The sequence below is a fragment of the Jatropha curcas genome, chromosome 11 (genome assembly GCF_041381405.1).
Source record: "Jatropha curcas cultivar XTBG-Jc1 chromosome 11, XTBG_Jcur_1.0, whole genome shotgun sequence".
NCBI classification, from domain to species: Eukaryota; Viridiplantae; Streptophyta; class Magnoliopsida; order Malpighiales; family Euphorbiaceae; genus Jatropha; species Jatropha curcas.
This window is the reverse complement of record NC_143161.1, coordinates 9,617,247-9,640,074: the sequence shown is the minus strand read 5'-3', so window position 1 is coordinate 9,640,074 and position 22,828 is coordinate 9,617,247. Positions and strand designations below refer to the sequence as shown.

The 22,828-nt window shown below is 26.2% G+C and overlaps 1 protein-coding gene across 1 annotated transcript; it reads right to left on the bottom strand.

The window, feature by feature from the left end:
- Window positions 1-3,097: 3,097 nt before the first annotated feature.
- On the bottom strand, window positions 3,098-4,683 carry LOC105642800 (transcription factor PRE1). Its single transcript, XM_012227749.4, has 2 exons — window positions 4,221-4,683; window positions 3,098-3,548 (listed from the first exon to the last, which is right to left on the bottom strand). The coding sequence occupies exons 1-2, from the start codon at window positions 4,341-4,343 to the stop codon at window positions 3,396-3,398; spliced, it is 276 nt and encodes a 91-aa protein (XP_012083139.1). The 5' UTR covers window positions 4,344-4,683; the 3' UTR covers window positions 3,098-3,395.
- Between the last annotated feature and the right edge of the window lie 18,145 nt (window positions 4,684-22,828).

Below are 22,828 nucleotides of genomic sequence, written 5' to 3'. Positions count from 1 at the left end.
TTAAAGTGTTTTATCCTTTATATAGTCAATAATCCTATTGCAATCGATTATGCATCCCATAAATTTGAAAAAATAAAATAAAATAAAACATTGGCAAATAGATGTGGCTTGGACATTATAGAATGTAGGTGTAATTTAATCAATTATTGTAATACACTCCAATTTGACTTTATTAACAAAATAAATAACTAGATTATTAATTCATTAATGAAATCTAACTAGATTTATATATCTTACAAAAACAAACTAAAATTACAAAACTGTCATATATAGCTAAATGATCCTATTCCTATATATATTAGAACCCATGAGGTGTAATGAAAAATTATTTAGAATAGTTACACATACAGTTGCTAGAACGTCTCTTTCAATTCCCTCTATAAAGAAGTTAGTGGTGAACCCTAAAATTTATTGCCATTGTCTCACTTTCACATGAATAAAGAGACACATTTTTCCTGTAACCACCAAATTTTTACCGCCAATATTAATCTTAGATACAATGTCATTTTCGAACGACCAAACCTGTTCTTTCATTTTCTATATTTTGTATTAATTAGTCACGGGATTTTGTTTCTAGGTTTAGTCCCTTTCTCTGTCGTTGGTTAATCTGTTTGGAAATTATGTGGATGTCGATTCTTCTTTTGAAAACCTAGCCAATTGCGAAGTATATGAGGGGGAATGAATGGAATTTAATGTCCATCAGTTTCACATTGTGAAATGGTGGTTTAAGAACACGTCAAGTGGGATACCGGTCAATTACTAGATAGCCACACCACAGGAAAAGACAATCCATTAATTAATGAAAAATGGGTAACTTATTGTGTTATTGCTTGGAATTTAAAAAATATATCTTACATATTTAGATTGTAATAAAAATATATACTTTTCAATTTATTATTTTGTTTTTATAACATTTAAATAGCACCAATTGCATTCTATTCCAGTAAAGATATTACTAGTTTCCTAACAAAAAAAAGAAATTGCTTTTAATTAATTTGGTAATTGTAGCATGATTTATTATAAATAATTTTTTTTATTTAAGATTGTTCAAATTTTGGCTCGAGATGCTTTGCATTTGATCCAACTAGAAATATGCACTTAATATAATATGGAAAAACCAAGTCAAATGCATAGATTGAAACCTAAATTTTATAAGAAAAATTTTGGATTATGTTAACCTATTGAATATTTTAACCTGTAAGATAATATTTATGAATATTTCAATTTATAAAATTACATCTATTAAATATTTTAACATAAATTATTTATATTTAATGTTTACAAAATAATTAAAAATATAAAAATTATTGTTTACTTTAGGACAAAAAATGCATAAAAATGTCCATTTAAGAAACACATATTGGGTACTTAAGAATTCAACAAAATTAATTATTATGGTAGCTACTAGCTGTTTTAGTAGCGTTTAGCTGTTTGAGAAATTTTTCATAAACCACTTAAAGTTAAACGTTACAAGGATTAACCTTTCATAAAATACAACTTTAATCTCTAAAAGCTAATCCAAACGTCATGTTACCAAATACGATAAAAAAAACAGCATTTAATCAAAACGCTAAAATCGCTTAAAAAAGCGGTTACAGAACGCATGTTAACTTTAACTTAATGCAATTTATAGGTTGAAGTGATCGACCATTATAATTTTAAAAAATATGGTGGTTTTACATATTTCTAAAGTGGGGAACTGAAAATTTTGTCTGAAATTAACTACCCAGATATGAAAGGCATGAACAGGAAAAAAAGAATTGTTTTATATATGTGAAAAAAGAAATTAAGAATTGACTAATATACCTAATTAAAAGTGTAAAACTTATATTAATATCCAATCAAATCAGCATCCTATGGTGATTTTAGGCTTTTTTGCTGACATTATGCCGGTTGATCCCCACTTACCGGCAAAACCACCTTATTAATTTAAATATTTTATGTTCTTTCTAAATAGACACAGCCCAACCCATAATTCATGTATCTCATGTAACTTCTTACTTACTCATAACCCTTCTTTTTCCTTCATCTCAGGAAATTATATATATTCTCTTAAAAAAATAAATCACTGTTAATTAATATAATCTTATGTTATTTAAAATCATGAAATAAATAACTAATTGCATTGAGACTTGAAAATAATATATCTCTTCTTCTTTTTTGCATTAAGAAATAAATGTAGGACTCTTAAATTTATAATATGTAATGTTATTAGACCTCTTAACCGCAAAAATTTTTACTAATTTAATGAGTAAATTAGAGAGCTATATTTATTGTGTAGCATACAATATTCTTTTTGCTCGTTGGACCTTTTGAATAAAAAACAAATGTATAATATTACTGGAGTAGTCGTTTATAGTAAAATAGTACTTGGTATGATTAAAAATTAAGTATCGAAAATCCGATAGGTAGAATAATATTATATGCAATATCAATTATGAAATTTCTAAATTGAAAAGTTATTTAATAACTTCATAATTAATTGCTGCAAATTTAAACTAAAACGATCAGTTTATCATTTTAAGTAAACATTAATTTGATTCTTGTTAATTAGATGCATGTAATCTGGTTAATTTTTTCACTTCTTTTAAAAAATATGGCGAGACCACAGTTTGAATCTCTTTCAACATAAAAATAAAAATTATTGCTAATATAGGTTGTTGTTTTAATTAATTATTAAATTATATTTTTAAATATTTAATATTATAGGTTTGTAAAATAAATATATTTTAATTTATTTAAAAAGAAACTTAAAAAAAGGATTAAGATTACATATTTTGTATGCACAAGGAGTTAATTTCTTGGTTTTTGGCACTTGATAAGAAATACATAAAATATTTTATATGGATGGAGAATTTTAATTTATTTAGACTAACAAGTTTACGTTGAATAATAATTATATTTTTGAATTTATTGTTAATTAAATTGAAATCCTTCATCTTTTTTATTATTATATATTGATCGATTATCAGAAAATTCAAAAACTAATTAAATCATTTTTCAAATATCTTAAACTTCATATTTGAATATTTAGAATAAATAATATTTGCACTAAGAAACAATAACAATTTTCCATTCAACTGCATACAATATGAAGTAACAAGTCAACAATGTAACTAACTTGTATTAAGCCCAAAATAGATTATCCATTATAGATAAAATGACAATAATAAAACAATAGGCTTTGCTAGTGCAAGTCCTTTTATTATAACTTTAATTACACTGCCTACCCACATGCCATATATATAAATATAATAATATTAATAATATTAATTAAAATAGATTTTTAACCCCTTTGTTTGATCTTTAGTATATAGTAGCGATCAAACTCTCTACTAACAACAAGTTAAAATGAGAATATTTTTAATTAAAAATTCTAATAATAAAGGGCCTAATTACATAATTAAACTCCTTATTATAGCAGCTTCAGGACTATCAGCATCAATTGTTGTTAAAAGTTGAGACAATCTCTCACTCAAGTCATCCACTTCCCTGTGCAAGTTCCTGATATAGTTGCAGGTTTCTTGTAGGACCTTGGAAGCTGATACCTGCTCATTACCCACAAAGTCAATTCAAATATTTAGCATTATGGGAGACAATTTCTAGCATTTGAATATTTTATATTTATAACGGTCAATTTCGCTCGGAATTACTAATTTAATAGTCTTGAAAAATAACCCATTGATTTAAGTCATGAATAAATGTCATAATTATATTAGTAATAAAGTAATTGAGTGTGTATAATATCATATACGGTAAAAAATTCGAACCCTAATTGCTGGTGTTTCTTTAAAGAATTTCCAAAGTAGAAGATAGCATGCAATTGCATAGCTACTCACATTGACAAAATGAAGCAAAAGAGAAATATTTTTTACCAACTAATTATAATGCAATATATATATATATATATATATATATATATATATATATATATATATATTTCTTGGTCCAACTTGAACACCATTTTATGTCAATGTTTAGAACATGAAAACCAATGAAAAAAAATTATATATATATATATATATATATATATATATATATATATATATATTCAAAGTGTTCAAAAAGAGTGCAATTATTGTTATTCACTACATAAAATAATATAATAAAATAATATTCAGTATGCTAATTACATGCTTACTGCTTTCTTTTGGAAGTTGGACTAAAAGGTTCAACCAAGTTTGACACCGGAAAGTAGTGTCTCAACTGAACTAACTAACCTTATCAGAGCGCCTGTCACGAATCTCCGGTAGAAGCTGACGTAACTTGGAGATAAGTTCGATGATTTGTTCATCACTAATTCTTGGAACGCTGGCAGATTGCCTTGGCCTTCGACTAGACATATTGATTTTCTAATATTAATATAAATTTGATCGGAAAATCAAGAATTGACAAGCAAGCCAAGAAAGAAAGAAAGAAAGGTGGGAGAACAAGAGAGAAAGAAGAAAGAGATAGTTAGATATAAAGAGAGAGAGAGAGAGAGAGAGCGAGAGAGAGATGAAGAAATTGGAGAAAGTGATAAGAGAGATTTAAAGAGGGGAAGGACCACGAGAGAGAGAAAGAGAGAGTACATTAACAAGACAGTAATGTTGGATGTGAAGAAGACAAGTGCATTGGAGAAAGAAGTGGAGAAGGCTTGATATGTTTTTAAAGGGAGAGGAGATAGAGACCATACAACCTCTTCTCCATATGTTCCCAAGTTGGGGTTTGATCTCAAGTGGCCTCAAGAAATGTGTTTGTTTTTGAGCTAACAAAGTGGGCCTTTATGTGCATGTCTCAATACACAACACCATGTGATCATAGGACATTGATCCTCTCCAATCAGGGACTTTCTTCGCTGAATTTCATATTCTATTTCACAGTTTATTTTTATATAAACTATACTTATATATACACATATAGTTTTCTCAAATGCTCGTTACGCGTTGTTTGTGCGAGTTGATTTTTCTTTTAAAAGAAATCATACTATAAGTTTCATTAAAATGAAAATATATATAGACATGAGATATATATCAATTTGTTTACATATTTTTTTATAAAAAATTTAATAATGCAAAGAATAAAAGTATATAATTTTGATTTAAAGTATCTGATCGAGTTAACGGAAAATAATATTTATACTATAGACAATTGCTTGCTCCACTTGGTAACTATTCATGGCTACTGTTCGATTATGTGGTCTTTCTATAACTCTGATATGATCTGATCATCTTTAAATTTCTTCTGGTACAACAGAATACCCTAGACAAAATCATCATAATGGTAACAACAATAAATCAGAATTAGATCTGAAAACAAAATCACAAGATATGAGCAAAAATAGATTTTCATATTTGGATAACAATAACTCAATCTGTATCAACAGATTCAAATCTGAGGATTATTTCAAAAAAATGAAAGGGGTGACCACGAGTGGCTGCCCATGGAAGAAAAAAATGGAGTTTTTAGATTTTTTGTACTAGTTGATTTTTGCACATTCCAAGTAAATATAACTTAATTTTTTATTAATTTTTTTTATAAATTATAATATTATAAACCATTATATTATTAAAAATTTAAGAGTATTCAAAAAATAGGGAAAAAATATTTTGTGAAATAATAAAATAGAAAAATTCGATAATTAAATATCTTGTTAAGGAAATAACATAATTATAATAATAAAATATTATTATAAACAACAAATCACATTTCTATAAAAATGAAATTACTTATCAACCAATTTAATTTTTCTTTTAATAATTTAAATTTAATTAATTTAATTTTTTATGTCTAATATAATACTATAAATTGTTTATATTACTAATATATTAAAAAACCAGTATTAGCTATTGTAATAATTAATATATTAATTATTATTTTAGAGCATCATTTATAATTTTGATTTTTTTTTTTTTTACTTTTTACTAAAGTCAATAAGCATATAATTAATTCTATGGTTACTTTTTCTGAGAAAAATTAATTATATAATTTGTTAATATAACGTTTTATATTATAACTTTATATTTTATATATATTTCTAAAAAGTTTTACTTTCTATCTTATATCAAACAATAAATCTTATAATATATTTCTTAATAAATTACTTCTATTTTTTTAAAATAAGTTACTTATAGAAAAATCATTATAACCAATCAAATTAAATATTTATAAAAAATAATAATTAAACATATTATATTTTTATCAAATTCAATATACACCTTATATATTATAATATGATCAATTAAAATTAAATTACCTTTATTTTTTCAACTCATAAAATTAAAATCTATAAAAATATTATATTCTTACCATATTTAATATATATCTTAATTAGTATCCAAGAAATAGTAGTAACATATTATAATTTATTACCATATAATATGTATATATCACCATATATTATGTATATATACCTTATTTAATAATATATATATATATATATATATATATATATATATATATATATATATATATATATAGCTATGCACTCCTCACTCTTAGCCCTCCTTTCTTGACATAACATAACATTAGTCGGTTGTACAAGTGACTAAATCTAATTTGGAAGGTTTCTTCATGAAACATAAAATAACGAAATTTGTTTGAAAAGAGAGATACGGTCTATCCCTACTCTATTATTGTCTCATCAAATCTTCCAATATATATTAAAATTTGAGATGTAATATTTTTTTTTTTTTTTAAGAAAGATATAATATTAACTAACGTAGATGAATAACCACTATTGAATTTCTGTAGCCACAATGTTTGAATTTTACTAACTATATGAAGAGACATTGCTTTTTTCTTTTTTTTAATTCTCCTCGCACTTTTTTAGTATAAAAATAATCTCGTTTTTAGATTTACAGTGGCTACGATACATAATTATTTTTTTACATATCGAACATCTAGAACATGAAAAGATTATAATCATAGCATCAATCTAATTTTAATTTGTCTATTTCTTAAAATTTTAAATTTGAACATACATAAATATTTTTTTTTTATTTATTTGAAGAGGGCATAGGCACAAGATGGAATGAGATGTACGAAATATGGAACTCATATAATATTTTTGATATACCGAATAAAAAGTACATAAAATATTAGGAGAATTTGATTAATAAGTAGAATTATAGTAACCAAGCAAAAATTTTCTATGGGCTCTCTCTCATGTATAATTGTTTTTCTTCCATTTTTGGGACATAACTACGTGAGTGATTGTCAATGCTCATGTCACATGCCCTTTCCCTAGCATACACGACATGACACGTGTCATGTCTTGCTCTAAATGCATTATAGTTTTGTATACCATATTTTATTACTATTATTTTTTTCTTAAACAAACAGGCTTAGATATGAAATTTTCTATGCTTTTGTCCAGCAGCGTCACGTGTTACTAGAAAACTAGGGTGTCCCCTTCTTCTCTTTCTCTTTCTCCCTCACTACTGTTTCTGCTACTACAAACTTCTGAAACCAACTTCAAATTTTGCCAACCACCAACAATTTCTTGATCCGATGTTTAGTATCTATTCGGTAAAATTAGCTGTTTTGGCAACTGATAGCTATTTTAATAAGTTTTAGTTATTAGCTATTTTAAACGTTACATGAGTTAACTTTTCATAAAACGTTATCATAATATCTAAAAAATAAGCAAAACGCTGTATTACCAAAATATTTATAAATAGCATTTAGCGTTTTAACCGATCAAAAGTTTAAAAATTATTTAAAAAACTGTTGCCACGTACAGTCTTTTTCTAAGTATCTTCTGATGATTCTTGATCACTGTCTATCTGCCAAGCTATACTTGCCTCGTACACAACCATATTTTTTCAAAAAAAAAAAGATATAATTAATTTTGTCTTTTTTATCCGACATTTTGAGTTCTTGCGTTCAGGCTTTTCGATAAAGAAAGAGAGAATGATTTTTAAAAATAAGTTCATTAGAAAGATCTAATTAATGCATGTATTAATTGTATTCTACACATGGTTTGGAAGTTGGAAGAGCAATGAAAATGTTTTAGTTTTATGTCAAATTAGTGGAAATGGACGTATAGCTCAAGTTAGGCAAAACCCATATGGTAAAATTTTCAGTGTACACTAGAAAGTGAAAGTCAATTATCATAAAAATGAGATGCATATATTATAAATTGGAAAAAAAAAAAAAAAAAAAAAACTTAAGACCATGATTGATGCAAATAAGAGTGTACGAATGTGTTTTTATTGGATAAAAAAATATATAAAAAAAAAGTGAAAATTTAAATGATGATAAATTATCGGCTGAATGTACGAAGAATAGATATATTTTCTGAATAGACAAATATTTTTTAATGAGCTTGTTGGAAGAAAGAACAGTGACCAAACCATATATTGAATAATAAATTGCAAGACTGAAATAGAGCACAAACATGTTAGTCCCATGTGAGTTTTCTGTTTAAAAATCAGGTACACTAAAATCACATCAAATATCTATTATAGAACATGATGACCCTTTCAAATTTTGAATCAAGAATTAAAGATTTTTCAGGTAAATGCCAACTTTTTTACCAACAGTTTTTAGTCCTCAGGATTCTAACTAATTAGTTACTGTAGCTGATAAGTTAATCCTATTTTATACATCAAAAGAAGAAAAGAAAAGAAAAGAAAAGAAAAGAAACCCTTCACTTCATTTGGTAGGTTAAATTTTGTTTTCATGATTGATAGCTTAGGCCAAAATTAATGGCGAGGCCACTAGTCACTAGATTTGTTATATTACATATGATGATTCACTTTGACTTCAATAGCTATATTTTTGTTTGGTGGCCTTTTAAAGCATGTCACAGGCTATAACATGACAGATGCGGTGTTTGGTCAAGGTAGCCAAGGGAGGAAATTGTGGCAGATTATAAAGCAATAATCACTTTTCTCAAATATTTTCCTTTTTTTGCCAATGGAACAAACAAACAAACAAACAATATATATATATATATATATGTACTCACTTCTTTTAACACGCATCAGGTGTATTTTAATTGATCTTCTCATATTTTTTAAGAATTTAGGAAGTGAAAATTTTCAGTTTCGAGTCTTTTCTACCACAACAATATATATTTAATTTAATTTAAAACTATATTTAATACATATTCGATTGAATTATAAGTAATTTCAAAAATCAAGTAAGCTTAGCTTAATATTAATGTTTTTCAAATTATGAATAAACTCAAGCTGGAATCTCTTTTCTCCACATATTCATAAGGTATGTTCTTCTACTCAAATATTGATTTTAGTTGATTTTATATGAATTTTTATGCCTAGAGATTATGGATATTTAAAAATTTTGTATCATTTGCTCATCATAGTTAAACAAAACTATTATAATTTATTTTTAAATATTTGCATTAATTTACATGGAGCTTTAATTATCTTCGACCTCTACTTTCACATCTATAAAAAGTGGCTCGAATAATAAGACACATTTGAATAATATAAATAATTTTTACAAAATATTAGAAGTTTAATACGTGAAAAAAATAAATATTTATTGAAAAAAGCAGCAATAAACTCCGAATAAGATTAGTTTCTTCCAAAAATAAAGTATGGGATACTCATAAAAAAAAAATCCAAAAAAATCTTTACTTTCACAAGAATGATTTTCATTTCTTTAACTTCATTTTCTCAAACAAATAAGGGCAAGTACATACGAAATGTTTCTAAATTCAGTAAGATGCTATTAATTATAGACTGAAGAAAATGGAAAGCCTACCTAATTTACTGTTATGAGACAAGGGCTTTTCATTAATATATCATATTAATATCTGATGTACGACAAACATAAATAACTAAAGTTTAAATAATTAAATATATATATATGTAATAGACTCAAATGGTCTCATTTTAAAATTGTTCCATAATCTCAACCTACTTGATAAGACTTGATGTCCAAATGGAAATATTTCTTTTTGTTGGATAAGATTTGGACAATTTAGGCAAATTAACACTCTTGATCTTTTCAAGTTAGCTAATATAATTTATCATATCTAAACTTAAATTTGTAATATGAAAATTATCCAATATTAATTTGTGCCATAATAAACACTTTTATCATATTTCCAAATAAGTACTACTAAAAAAAGTTGACTCTTAATATATATATATATATATATATATATATATATATATATATATATATATATATTTACCTACAAGGTGTAGTATGATTAGTCCTTATTTGTATTGGGAGTTAAATATCTCATATTTAAATTCTCTCAACCACAAAATTTTCACCACTTTAGTGAGTAAAAAGGGAGGCTACCAATCTGCAGTGTTCTTTTAGCCCACAATGAATCAAAACATTAATTTCAGTTGATCAAAACAAATTATTTTTTATCCATGACTGTTTTTCCGAAAATTTTTCAAAAATTTAATAAAATTGTATATTTTTAAGGTTATGTAAACTCAAATCGAGTAATTTTATGTTACAAATTAGAGTTTAAGAGTGACAAAGGATATAAGTAGGGTGAGTAATTTTCGATTTCTGACCGAGATAAATTCAGATCAACTTAATTCGGTCGAGATAGTTGTTTTAGAAGGGGCCGACATTGTAGACTCTTGAAAATACAATTTTTTTTAAAAAAAAAATTGTATATATATTAACAGGAAAATGTCGGTCATGAGTGTGACTAGTTAGTGCTGACAAAATCCAATCGGTTAGTTTGATTTGCTAGGTTTCTGTTATTTTAATAAAAAAAAAGTGTTAAAGATGTTTAAAAGTGCATCCGACATTAATAAACGGTGTTTAAGGAGATTAATTTGTTTGCCGACTTTGTTTACAAGTAATTGCTTTGCTTTAATCTTTAATCGTTAATCTTCAATGGATAACAAAAATTAATCATTGGATTAACCACCTAATTAAATTAACTTTGCAACCACACGCTCACTTTATGCTAATTATTTCTTTACCCTTAGGTTAAGGAGACAATAGTAATTGATTATATCTAACTCAGAAGGCATTGGACAAATTTTAGTTTATCCTCCATTCTTATCACTTATCACAATCCAACTTACCACATCAACGATAAACATTTAAAATATAGAATCAACTCGTTCAATTTGTCGTTTATCCTCCTGGATTAGTGCTTGTAATTTAATAGGAAAATTATATAATTTTAGTGATTAGATCATATATAATGGAATAATGTTATATTTGGTGTTTCTACTTTCGATTTTTTTTTATTTTAATGTTTAAGAGTCTGTTCAGCAAAATTAGTTATTTTTCGTAACTGTTACCTGTTTTATTAGCGTGTTAATAGCTATAGTTATTTAAATAGTTTTTCATAAAATATTAAAAACTATATATTATATGGATTAACCTTTTATAAAGCGCTATATTAGTTTAAATGTTATGCCACCGAATACTATAAAAAATAACATTCAGCTTTTTAACCGGTTAAAAAATTAAAAACTATTTTAAAAATTATTACCAAACACAACATAAATGAAAAATACTATGGAAATTTTTTTAAATTTACAATTAGGAGTCTAACACTGATATGAGCCGCTCAAGATATCGGTCAGCTTCACGTTTGCATGACATGTGAATGCCTCGTGGATCTAGTATGAAATTTCCATTTTGCCCCACGATACAACCACCTTCTTCAACCGTCATCTTTTCTGAAGAGAACCATTGCCCCTTTCTTTTCCCAGAATAACATCATAACAAGTGCAGGTCAGCATTCGGCAAATTTGGTAAATTTGAGTAATATTAACTACCGAAATTTTTTTTTTTTACTAAAGGAACTAAATTTTTTTAACCAAACTTAATCCAACCAGAGATTATGCAATTGTTGTTATAACTTACAATAAAGACGACAATATTTAAGGACATAAATCTAATGAAAGGTGAACTATATAAATTATTATTGGACATTCGACTTGACCTAATTTAATTTAAAATTCGTAAATTTAAACCAAACATGATTTAAACTGACCAAATGAATAAATCCGATTTACCTATAATTTGAACCAAATTCCTACCCAAATCCAATTATACACTTCTATCTATAATATCGGTTATTGTGGATAATTTATACTAAGAATCAAAATTTAAGGGAATTATTAGGAAATACAATGATGAGAAAAAAGAAAAAAAAAAGTAAAAGAAAAGATGGCGCGCATGCATACAGAATTTCTAGTAGCTATTTAAAGCAAACAAAGTTGAAAGTTATAATTTCATTGACTACGTTTGACAGAGTGCTGCAACTGTATGATGAAAACAAAATAAGAGAGATGAGTTCATCAAAGTTTCTTTTGAAAGATGCAAACTTATTTCTTTTAATATTGTTATTAGAAAGACAGATGTGGTTGCTCATGCTCTTGCTAAATTTGCTTTCTAATGTGATAAAAGAATTGATTTCAATAGAGAAAATTCCTCTAGTTTCGTAATTTTTACTAGATTTGCTCTTTTTTTTATATTGGAGGAAAGAAATTTTCGAACCTGAATCTATTGTCAGATCATAATGAACTTACCACTAAATTATGTCTTAGTGCGCATATTTAATTTTTTGAATGCAACAAAAAGAACTCATTTGGATAGAGAAAATTTCTCTACTTTCATACGATTTGCTAAATTTGCTTTTTAATTATTTTGGATAAAGAAAAATTCTATGATTTCACAGTCTTCGCTAATTTTGTTTTTTCTAATACAACGAAAGAATTGATTTGGATAAAGAAAGTTCATCCAACTTTCTCAAAAAGAAGACCAATATAGCAAAGCAAAAATTTACACAGCACATTTAGCTTACTTTTGTTCACTTGAAACCTGACACCACCATTAACAAATGCCCATGTAAATTTTAAATCATAAATTGTAAACTAAATTTAAAGTAATCACCCAGTTTGATTTAAACCCAAAATTGAACAAGCAGATTAGAAATTTATGAATTTACCTAAAATTTAGATTAAAATTTCTAAATTTTGGGTAAATTTAGAGGATTTAGGGTAGTTGAAAGGAAGGATATGTTAATTAGATGATTTAGGGTAGTTTTGTTATTCTATTAAAAATTAACAGAAAAATGTGTGTTTTTTGGATGAAAGTGAACCTCAAGTATGTTATAAATATTTATATAAATGTCAGGGACTACTTAAATAATTATGGCAAACCTCAAGGACAAAATAATGAAAACTTATAAAGGATAATTTCGTCTTTCTTTTTCAAAAATTAACAGAAAAAGTGTGTTTTTTGAACGGAATGACTAATTAATAAGACGGAAGTAAATCTCAGGGATGTTATAAATATTTGTATAAATGTCGAGAACTGCTTAAATAATTATGGCAAACATCAGGGATGAAATAATTATTTTTTCAAATTATAAATAATTATTATAACGGATATATTCAAGGAATAACAACGTGCATGACACGTTCTTGAACACTAATATATTTAAATGTGACGTAGAGATCTACGGCAATAGTAGTAAATGTGCAAGTGGGCGCTGCCCCACTAAATATGTTGCTAGAATTAAATAATGCACATGCTCTTAACTCTTAACAAACATTATAATCAATCTCTAGATTTTTAAGACCTACTTCTCACTAATTAATTCTTAGTATTTCATTAACTACAGTCAAACACTTCTTAATTGCTCTCCTTTTTTATTTCTTTGTGAGGAAGAAATTAAGCATGTGGATTATGACCATTAATTAATTAATTGTGTCCTTATTGAATTTCACTTTAATCAAACTAATAATACTATTTAGGGGTGAGCTTACAACGGTTTTAATTAAAAAAAAAAAATCAAACCTCACCGTTTAGTTCAGTTTTTCAATTTCGTTTGATTTATAATTTTAGGTAATTTTTATTTTTATTTTGAAAATAAATTCAAAGCTACTCAAAAATTGAAAAAGTGAACCAACTTAGTCAAATCTTTTTGATTTAATTCATGCTCTATTTTCAATTTGGTTTAGAAAAAGTGTAATTCAATTTTTAATTTTATTGGTTCAAAATGTTTATATTTTTTTAGTATAATTAAGATGTTTAATCTCTGTCAAACCATGGACAGTAAAGTACGATTTTCAAATATCAAAATTGTTTCTTACCTTTATGAAAATTGAAACTACTTCTCATTTTCATCAATATCTTGTTAATAATTTTTTTGGACCAAACAAGCATTAATAAGTTTTTAAACACCAATCAAATCAATTTTAAAAACATAATTTTCGTCACACGGAAAAAATAAATTGAAAAAATGCAAATTAGGAATGAAAATAATTAATTAGTGAATTGTCATTTTGAGTACAAAGAAATAAATAAATGAGTAATCGAAAAAGAGTAATGCAAAAACGACGGAACATAGAACATTATTTTAAATAAAAATATAAATAAATTGAAGAGGACATTAAAAGTAAGCTTTGGTCAAACGTCAACATTAACTAATGGACCCACCATATCACATTTCAGTCTAAACAATAATAATTTGAAATCTTTTAGCAGTTGTGACTTTCCCTTGTGTGTGTGGACAGGAACATCTTTTTATGCTAGTCTTTACATTCTGAGAATTAGTCGCTAAGAGACAGATGTACATTAAATTTAATATAAATGAATTCAGATATAAAATTTATTTATAAATAAATTCTAAATAAATTTTATATGTGAATAAATTTTTCATGTGTAAAAACAATTTAAATATTAAAAATATTTAGTTTAATTTCTAAAATATTATTAGTATAATAATTTTAGAAGACTAAAAATATGAGAGTTTTGTCATAAAATTTAGGTTATTTAAATTTATAAAATTGATTTAAAAATTACACCTCTTCCGTTAAAATTTGATTTAGTTTTATTCAGATGTATGAAATTGAATTTATAGAATTTAATTTTTCATTTTTTTCATATAAAAAACAAAAATAAAAATTTATAAATAAATTCCATAAAATTATGGAATTGATTTATATTTATTTCAAACGATGGATTAAAATAGTATTTAATGATTTGACTCTCTTATTTATATTGTTTAATAAATATTTAGTTGTTTTCATTCTCGTAATTTTATCTAAACTAATATTTTTTTTTGCACATATTTATACTGATTTTTAAATTTACATTTCTAATAAGTATTTGTATTAATATTTAATTATTAATTAAATTTTCAAAAAAAAATATTAATTTAACTTTTTCTTAGACTTTAGTTCATGATGCCTGGATTAAACATCAATTTCCGATTTATCAGGCCCCAATGAACTTGATGAGGCCCAAAGGCCCAACTTTCTCTCCCTCTGATGAAGGCCCAAAGAAATCATGAAGGTTTTCACATGAATAAGCAGAAAGTTTGGTCATGGACTTGACTTTATGAATTTTGTAAAGTTTGGTATAAACGACTCAAAACACAGAATTCATATATAAAAAAAATTCTTTATAGATAGAATTCAATTTAATAAATTTTTTATATTTAAAATAAATTTAAAATTTAAAATTTTATTTATTTTTGTTCCTAAAATATTCTGGTACAATAATTTTATAAGATTAAAATGATGGAGAATTTTATGATAAAATTTTGTGTTGATTAAATTTGTAAATTTCAATTGAAAATTCCAAATTTCTTTGTAGAATTTAGTTTAATTATATTCAAATACATAATGTTCTTTTTTTTTATATATCAGACATAAAATTTTGATTATAAATGAATTTTACAAAATTTAGTGGAATTTATTTATTCCAAACAATGGATAATACATTATATTTTGAGAGATGAGTACAAAGAAAAAGAAAAATCTTTGTTACGAGAGCTCTAATATTTGTATGTTTTATTTAGTATTCTTATCAATCAGTTTCTTTATTAGTGGGTTGTGATTGACCAAGTTATTTATTGTAATGATATTACTATCTCTGTTCTATAATATTTGTTACATTTGAAAAAAAATAGTTTGTTCCAAAATACTTATCATATTCATAGTTTGAAAATTTAATAAATATTTTTTTTCATATTTATCTTTTGTATATAACCAATAATTGTTACTTCAATTTAATGATTTTCATAGAGAATTAATATTAAATTAAGGGTAATATAGACAATTTACTCAATAATTTATTGTAACTTAAACAAATTTAATAGTTTTCCTAAGTGACGTAAAATTTCAAATGTGATAAGTACTATGGAACATATGTCGTATTAAGTAATTATTATAATCATGGGTGACCGTAGTTATTAGTTTTAACTTTGTACCTAGTTGTTTAAAATGACATGGAATGATAAAAGGTGTAAGCAAATTTTTGAACAAAAGTTTGAATTCTTACAACTTAGAGATTATAAAGTTCCCTCCAACAAGTCCCAAAAAATTATAAGATTTTCTCTTAGACCCATAACTAGATCCAAATTTAAACCATAACTTTTGTTATCAGAACCAATAGTTATGGGAAATTTATAAGTCTCCCAACAACCCTTTAATATTTTAATAGTTACGTGTCTATAAAAAAAAGATATGTTCGGCAAAATTAGTTATTTTGATAGTTGTTAATTGTTTTAGTAAAATTTATTGTTAGTTATTTGAGTAACTTTTCATAAAACACTAAAAGTTAAACGTTACATGAGTTAACTTTTTATAAAACGCTACCTTAATCTCTAAAAGTTAATTTAAATGTTATGTTACCGAATACCATAAAAAATAGTATCTAGAGTTTTTAACTGATTAAAACGCTAAAAACTACTTCAGAAATTGTTGCAGAACACGATCAAAGTAAAGCAAAAGAAAGAAATAATCAAACAACAATTATTAGTATAACTAGAGGATCTTGATCCTAATTGAGTAGCCTCTAGATGAAAAGGGATTGAAAAGAAGCAATTCAAGAATGACACAGAGAAGATGTGAGAGAAGCCATTTCATCCAAAAATTCTAATTAAATATCAAAACGCAAAAGAACTGAAATGCATGCATCAAAGAGTCAATAAACAACTCCTTATTTGCAGCAATAATAGAGGGTGATGAGGATTTTGCTTGTGTCATATTATTATAAGTTGAAGATCGGATGTCATCTATCCTTTGTGCTTGAGGACAAGCAACTTTTCGATGGTTAGGGTTGTTTTATTTTATGTTCAGATGAGAATCTATTTCTTTATTAGTAGGAGTGTTTAAGCAAGTTATGTAACGAGTAATTATTTATTTTACTTTTTTTGTACTACCATCGCTAGCCTCTCACCTTCCATTTTAACTGTTAAATGGGTGACTGATTTCTTTCGAACCCATAGAGATTATGTAATGAATAATTATCAGTGGACACTTATTACTTGGTAATAAGTAATTGTTGGTGTTTATTTTTATATTTAGTTGTTTTTTATTCATTTGAGGCCAACATCTTTTGAAGGCCCAATGGATCAATATAACACTACATACCTTTATAATTAGTTGTTTAAAAAATTTTGCAATGATAAAAAATACAAATCAAATGGTGGCTTAGTTGGTCTTCTTATTTATATAAAGAGTGAGATGTATCAACTTTAAGTCTCTTGATCATAGTTGATTTTACCAATTTGGTTAGTCAATGAGAGAGCTGCCTCATGTTGTGTAGCTTAACTTGTACTACCAGCTTAGCCATCAAATAATCTTTTGTTCTTTTCTTTTCTTTTTTTTTTCAAACACAATAATTATTTATGTTATTAATTTTTCTTTTATTTTCTTTAGAATAACTTTTATTTATATTTAAATATATTCTTTATGAAATGCTCTATAATTATATAACAACATGTAAAAACATAAAAACCAATTTCACTTCAAATTAGATGATTGAAAAATTAGTTCTAAATACCATAAAATTAAGACTTTAACAAAATGTATATATTAAATAGAAATAGAAATAGAAATACGTATATATAAAGAGAGATTTAGAAAGTTGATAATTGAAATTTTAGAATTGTACAACTCTTTTTTTTAATAAGAAGAATTATATAACTCTTTTATGAATTGAAAGAAAAATTAGTTTCAAATTAAGAATTTATATTTTGAGTATTTCAAATGGTTTAACTAATTAAATTTTTTATTAGATAAGATTAATATTTAAATACTCTTTCAAAAAAATTTAATATTTAAATAAATTCACAACAGAAAGTTATATATGGATATTGAAATTTTCAATTGGTTTCTATAAATTTATTTTTCGTTTCTTCATTAAAAAGTAATTGATATAATGCATTAATGTCTCTTTAAATCTCAAAAATAATAATAATAAATGAATATAACATGCTTCAAAGGTAGAAAGTCATTTAAATATTTTTAAATCTATGACTTATATTCAAAATGTTAAATCTAATGGTAGATATGCATTTCTTTATCGGTAAAGAAAATTTTATTTAATGATGTTTTGGCGGACTTTTGCAGAGATAGTGGGCAGAAGGCTAATCTGACCAAATCTTTCATTTTCTTCTACAGGACGGTCTCTCATCCTATGCGACAGAGGCTCCAGCAATTACTGGGTATGGTGGTTACCTCAGATTTAGGCAAGTATCTGGGGGTCCTTTACTTCATGGGCGGTCTTCTGTGGCACTGTATCAGAACATTATTCAAAAGGTGGAGGTTCGTTTGGCGAATTGGAGGTCCTGTTTACTTAGTCCTACCAGTAAGGAAGTTCTTATAAAATCTTTTGTTTCTTCTTTACCTGTTTTATACTATGCAAACTGTGTGGTTACCTTCTTTTATTTGTGGGACTATTGATAAGTTGTCTCATAATTTTTATTGGGGTCTACGATGGAGCGTCATAAGATGCATTTGGTTGGGTGGAATTGGCTTTTTAAGCCTAAGGAGTATGGAGGTTTGGGTTTCCGGAGTGCCCGGTTGTTTAATATTGCTTGTTGGGTAAGTTGGGTTGGAAGATTTTTATGCATGACTCGGCTCTTTAGATCCAGGTTTTGACTCATAAATATTGTCATGGTCGCTCTTTTCCTCCGGTCTTATGGGGTTGTGATTCTTGTACTTGGAAGGGGATTGTTCATAGTTTCCAGCATCTTTAGTCCCATGTTTCTGGGCGGGTAAAAGATGGTCGATAAATTAGTTTATAGTGTGATTCTTGGTTGCCTGTGGGTCCTTTGGTAGATTTGGTAAGGTCTATTTCTAGGGTTGAGGAGCATCTTCGGGTGGGCAATCTTATTCATAATGGTTCTTGAGATCTTTTTGTCTTACGTACCTGTCTTTCTGATGATATTAGGTGCTTAATTTATGTGGTTCTTCTTCCTTTAGTTTTTTCTGTTCAGGATTCCATTTTGTGGAATTTTTTTTCTAATGGTGAGTTTTCTATTAAAGCAGCCTATTTATATTTATTATTAGAGGAGGTGCATGTTGGTATTGATTTTGTTTTTTTCTCATGGATTTGATCTATTGATGGTTTGCCTAAATTGAGACATTTCCTTTGGTTGATTCTGCATAGCCGTTTGCCAACTAATTCTTTCTATTTCAGAGGGGTATGACTCTTTCTAATCTATGTAGTTTATGTTTTATGAAGGAGTCTTTATTGCATCTTTTTCGTGATTGTGTTGTGGTGCGGGTATGGTGATGGGAGTGGAGTTTGCCTCCTAATTTTTTTGGGTGTATGATGTTGTGTTGTGGTTGCATTTAAATTTATCCTTGCACATGCCTCGTCCCTTTGGTATCTCTTGGCATCATTGGTTTTTAGCTGCTATTTGGTGGGTTTGGAAAACAAGGAACTTATATATTTTTCAGAATGAACTTGTTGTTGTTTCTATTTTAAATCATTTTGCTTCTAAAGTAGCTTTGGATATTGTGAATTCTTCTACTCTTGTTGTTGCTTCGGCTAGAGTTAATAGGCAATTTAGTGTCGCCTCAGGAGGGTTGGGAGAAGATTGTGATAGTAGTAGTCTTACTAATTTGGGGTTGACTAGTGGTGGTGGTGTGTTTCGTGATTGCTGGGGGAGGTGGCTTGGAGACTATTTTCTTAATATTGGTTACTATACTATTTTAGTTGGTGAGTTGTCCTTTATTCGGACATGACTTATTCTTACTTTGGATCGTGGTTTCTATAAGGTTGTTGTTAAGTCTGATTGTTTGGAGGCTATTAGGTTAGTGAGTTCAGGATTATCCATTGCTCATCCTTTGGCTGTTCCTATTTTGGATATTCAGAGCTTAATGACTCGTGATTGAGAGTGTTCTATTCATCATGTGTTTCGTGAAGCTAATTCTGTGGCTGATCATTTGGCCAAGTTGGAGCATGTCATCCCTTCTTCTTTATTTATTTGGGAAGTTAGTCATAGTTCTTTGTCTTTGATTCTATGGGCTGATGCTTGTAGCATTGGCTTTTAGAGATATGTTTCTACTTTTTGTTCTACTCTTCTTCTGCCAACAAATAAAAAAGAAAATTTTAACTCTATACAATAGTTTTGCCCCAAAAGTTCTTTCTATATGCCGCATTTGAAACTTGAATTAAACTATAATTGAATTTCAGTATTCCACCATTTATGAATTTGTAAATACTATATGAGTATGTGATATTCAAATAGGTTCTAATTTTACATTTGAAATTAAATTAAAAAAGTTCAGTAAGGTACATTTGCGTTTTGCACAACATATATATTTCTATAAATTGTTCAACTAAGTTATTAGTTTTTCTTTTTCTAAAACATGGAGAAATAGTTTTTTTTTTGAAAATATAGTTCATTAAAAATAATATTAAAAATTACAAATACTTATATATCAGATGGTGTAACTACCGATATCCGGATCCTGGTAATGACCGCCTAATCCGGCTTCTCTCCCTGCATGTGAGTTTAGTGGGATCAAATCTGAGAGCTCTTCCCATATGTCCAGCATGTGTTGCCAACTGAGTCACAACTTTTAGGTGAGTTTTTTGATTTTTTAATGAAATAAAAGAATTCGTATTCTTTTGAACAATAAAAATAAAAATTAAAAAATATAATATGGATCCTTCCATTTGAAGTTGATTTTAACAAAAAAAATATAAATTTTTATAGCAGCAACTAATCCGTTAATTGATTTAGACTATAAAATAATAATTTTTCCGAATTTTCTATAACAGAATTGTTTTTTCAATGGAAAAAAGACGATGCAGACAAACACGAGATATATAGACAATTGGGCTGGCTTGGCCCATTGAAAGCTGCTGAAGGGCTTGACCTATCCTTGTCAAGGCCAGACATTGAATGGACTGATCTTATGTTAAAGTCAATATGAATGGACAAATAATATGGACATAAAAGACAATCTTCATTCAATGTTAATTGCCCGTCAGGTCTTATCCACTGTTTCATATAAATAAACCACATGAAATTTTACCAAATTTAATTGAATTTTCAATTTTGATTGATTGGTCTATTAAAAAATATTTATTTCAATTTCATAAAATTAAACATAATTAAATTAAATTTACATGTCCATTTTTAGCATTTTCGTCCCCTATTTATAGGGATCCTAAAAGTGCGCTCCAAATAAGGTGCATCTTATAGAAAAACAAAATAAAATCCAAATAATGCCTAAATATCAAGGATATTTACAATTATGGATTTTAGGCTCATGTGACCCTCTTGACACTTTTCTAACTATTAGTTTTTTTATGACTTGTATTGCACATTGATTATTTTCGTTATTCGTATTCATTCAATTTTTTATGTCATTACTTATTTTTACTTATTATTTATACTCATTTTTATTTTTTATATTAAATATTAATTATAATTTTTATCTTATATTTTTTAGATTTTATTATATCATCATTTATCTAAAATTCATTATAACTGTATATGTAGAATCCAGAATATCACCTAATAAATACATTTTAATATATATAGATACATAGATACAATAATAAAATATTATATATCTTTTTAAAATTAAAATTTTCAATTGTTCATTATTTCACACACACATATGTTCAGTTTTTTTTAAAATAAATTTTAAAAAGTAGAAATTTAAAGTTTTGAAATGCTTAATTATATATATTCTATTTGAAATTTTATTTTTTAAAAAATATATCCAATTAAATTATACAAACATAAAGAAAAAATAATATTATAAAAGAATTTACTTTTTTTCTTTTTTAATTCTATCCTAAATAGAATATTTTAAATTATAATAAAAACATAATTAAATATTTAAAAATATATTCTAATTGTTTTATGACGTGCGTTGCACCTTTTAGTCGTTTGATACTCGTACCTTGTACTTGTTTATTCACATATACAATACTAACTATTTATTACAATTTCTCTCTTATATTGTGAATATCTTTTTAACGTTAAAATTTTATATTTTTATTGTGGATGCATAAATAGTTAAAAATAAGTTAAATATTTAATCAAGTTAAATCTACCTGAGCTTAAGTAATTTATATTTAAAATCATTCATTTTAATAATTTGTACCTTTTAATTTTAAAAATTATTCATAAATCTATCAATTTTAAAAAATTGATTCAAATATAATCAATTTAATAAATAAAAAATTTGAACTTAGAAAACTTTTACTTATATTAAATATAAAAAAATATGAATTTATATATAAAACATAGAATTCATTTAGACCAAGTAAAATTCAAATAAAATCATTAATATTTCCTAAAACTTATGAATAATTACAAAAATTTAAAATTTTTACATGTTTGACCAAATAAGAAAATCATTATATAAGATATTGTAAGGAAATTTTGCTTCACAATTTTTAATCAAGTGCTTTTAATTAATAAAATGAGAGATGACTTTTAAAAATAATTTTAGGTAGGTGAGCATACACAATCACCTTAATTTGAAGTCAAACCGAATTAAATTAAAATTAAAGTAAAATTTTAAAATAAAAATAGCCTCCAATCAAATATAGTTCAAAATCTAATTAGTTCAATCGATTTACGTGTACTTTTAGGCCGGTCAATTTAGGC

Bases quoted from the DNA above. Each gene is read 5' to 3' on its own strand.
- LOC105642800 (XM_012227749.4), bottom strand. From the start codon at position 4,343: ATGTCTAGTCGAAGGCCAAGGCAATCTGCCAGCGTTCCAAGAATTAGT. The intron at 3,549-4,220 runs GTTAGTTAGTTC...GGTAATGAGCAG, and splicing joins GTGACAGGCGCTCTGATAAG to GTATCAGCTTCCAAGGTCCT.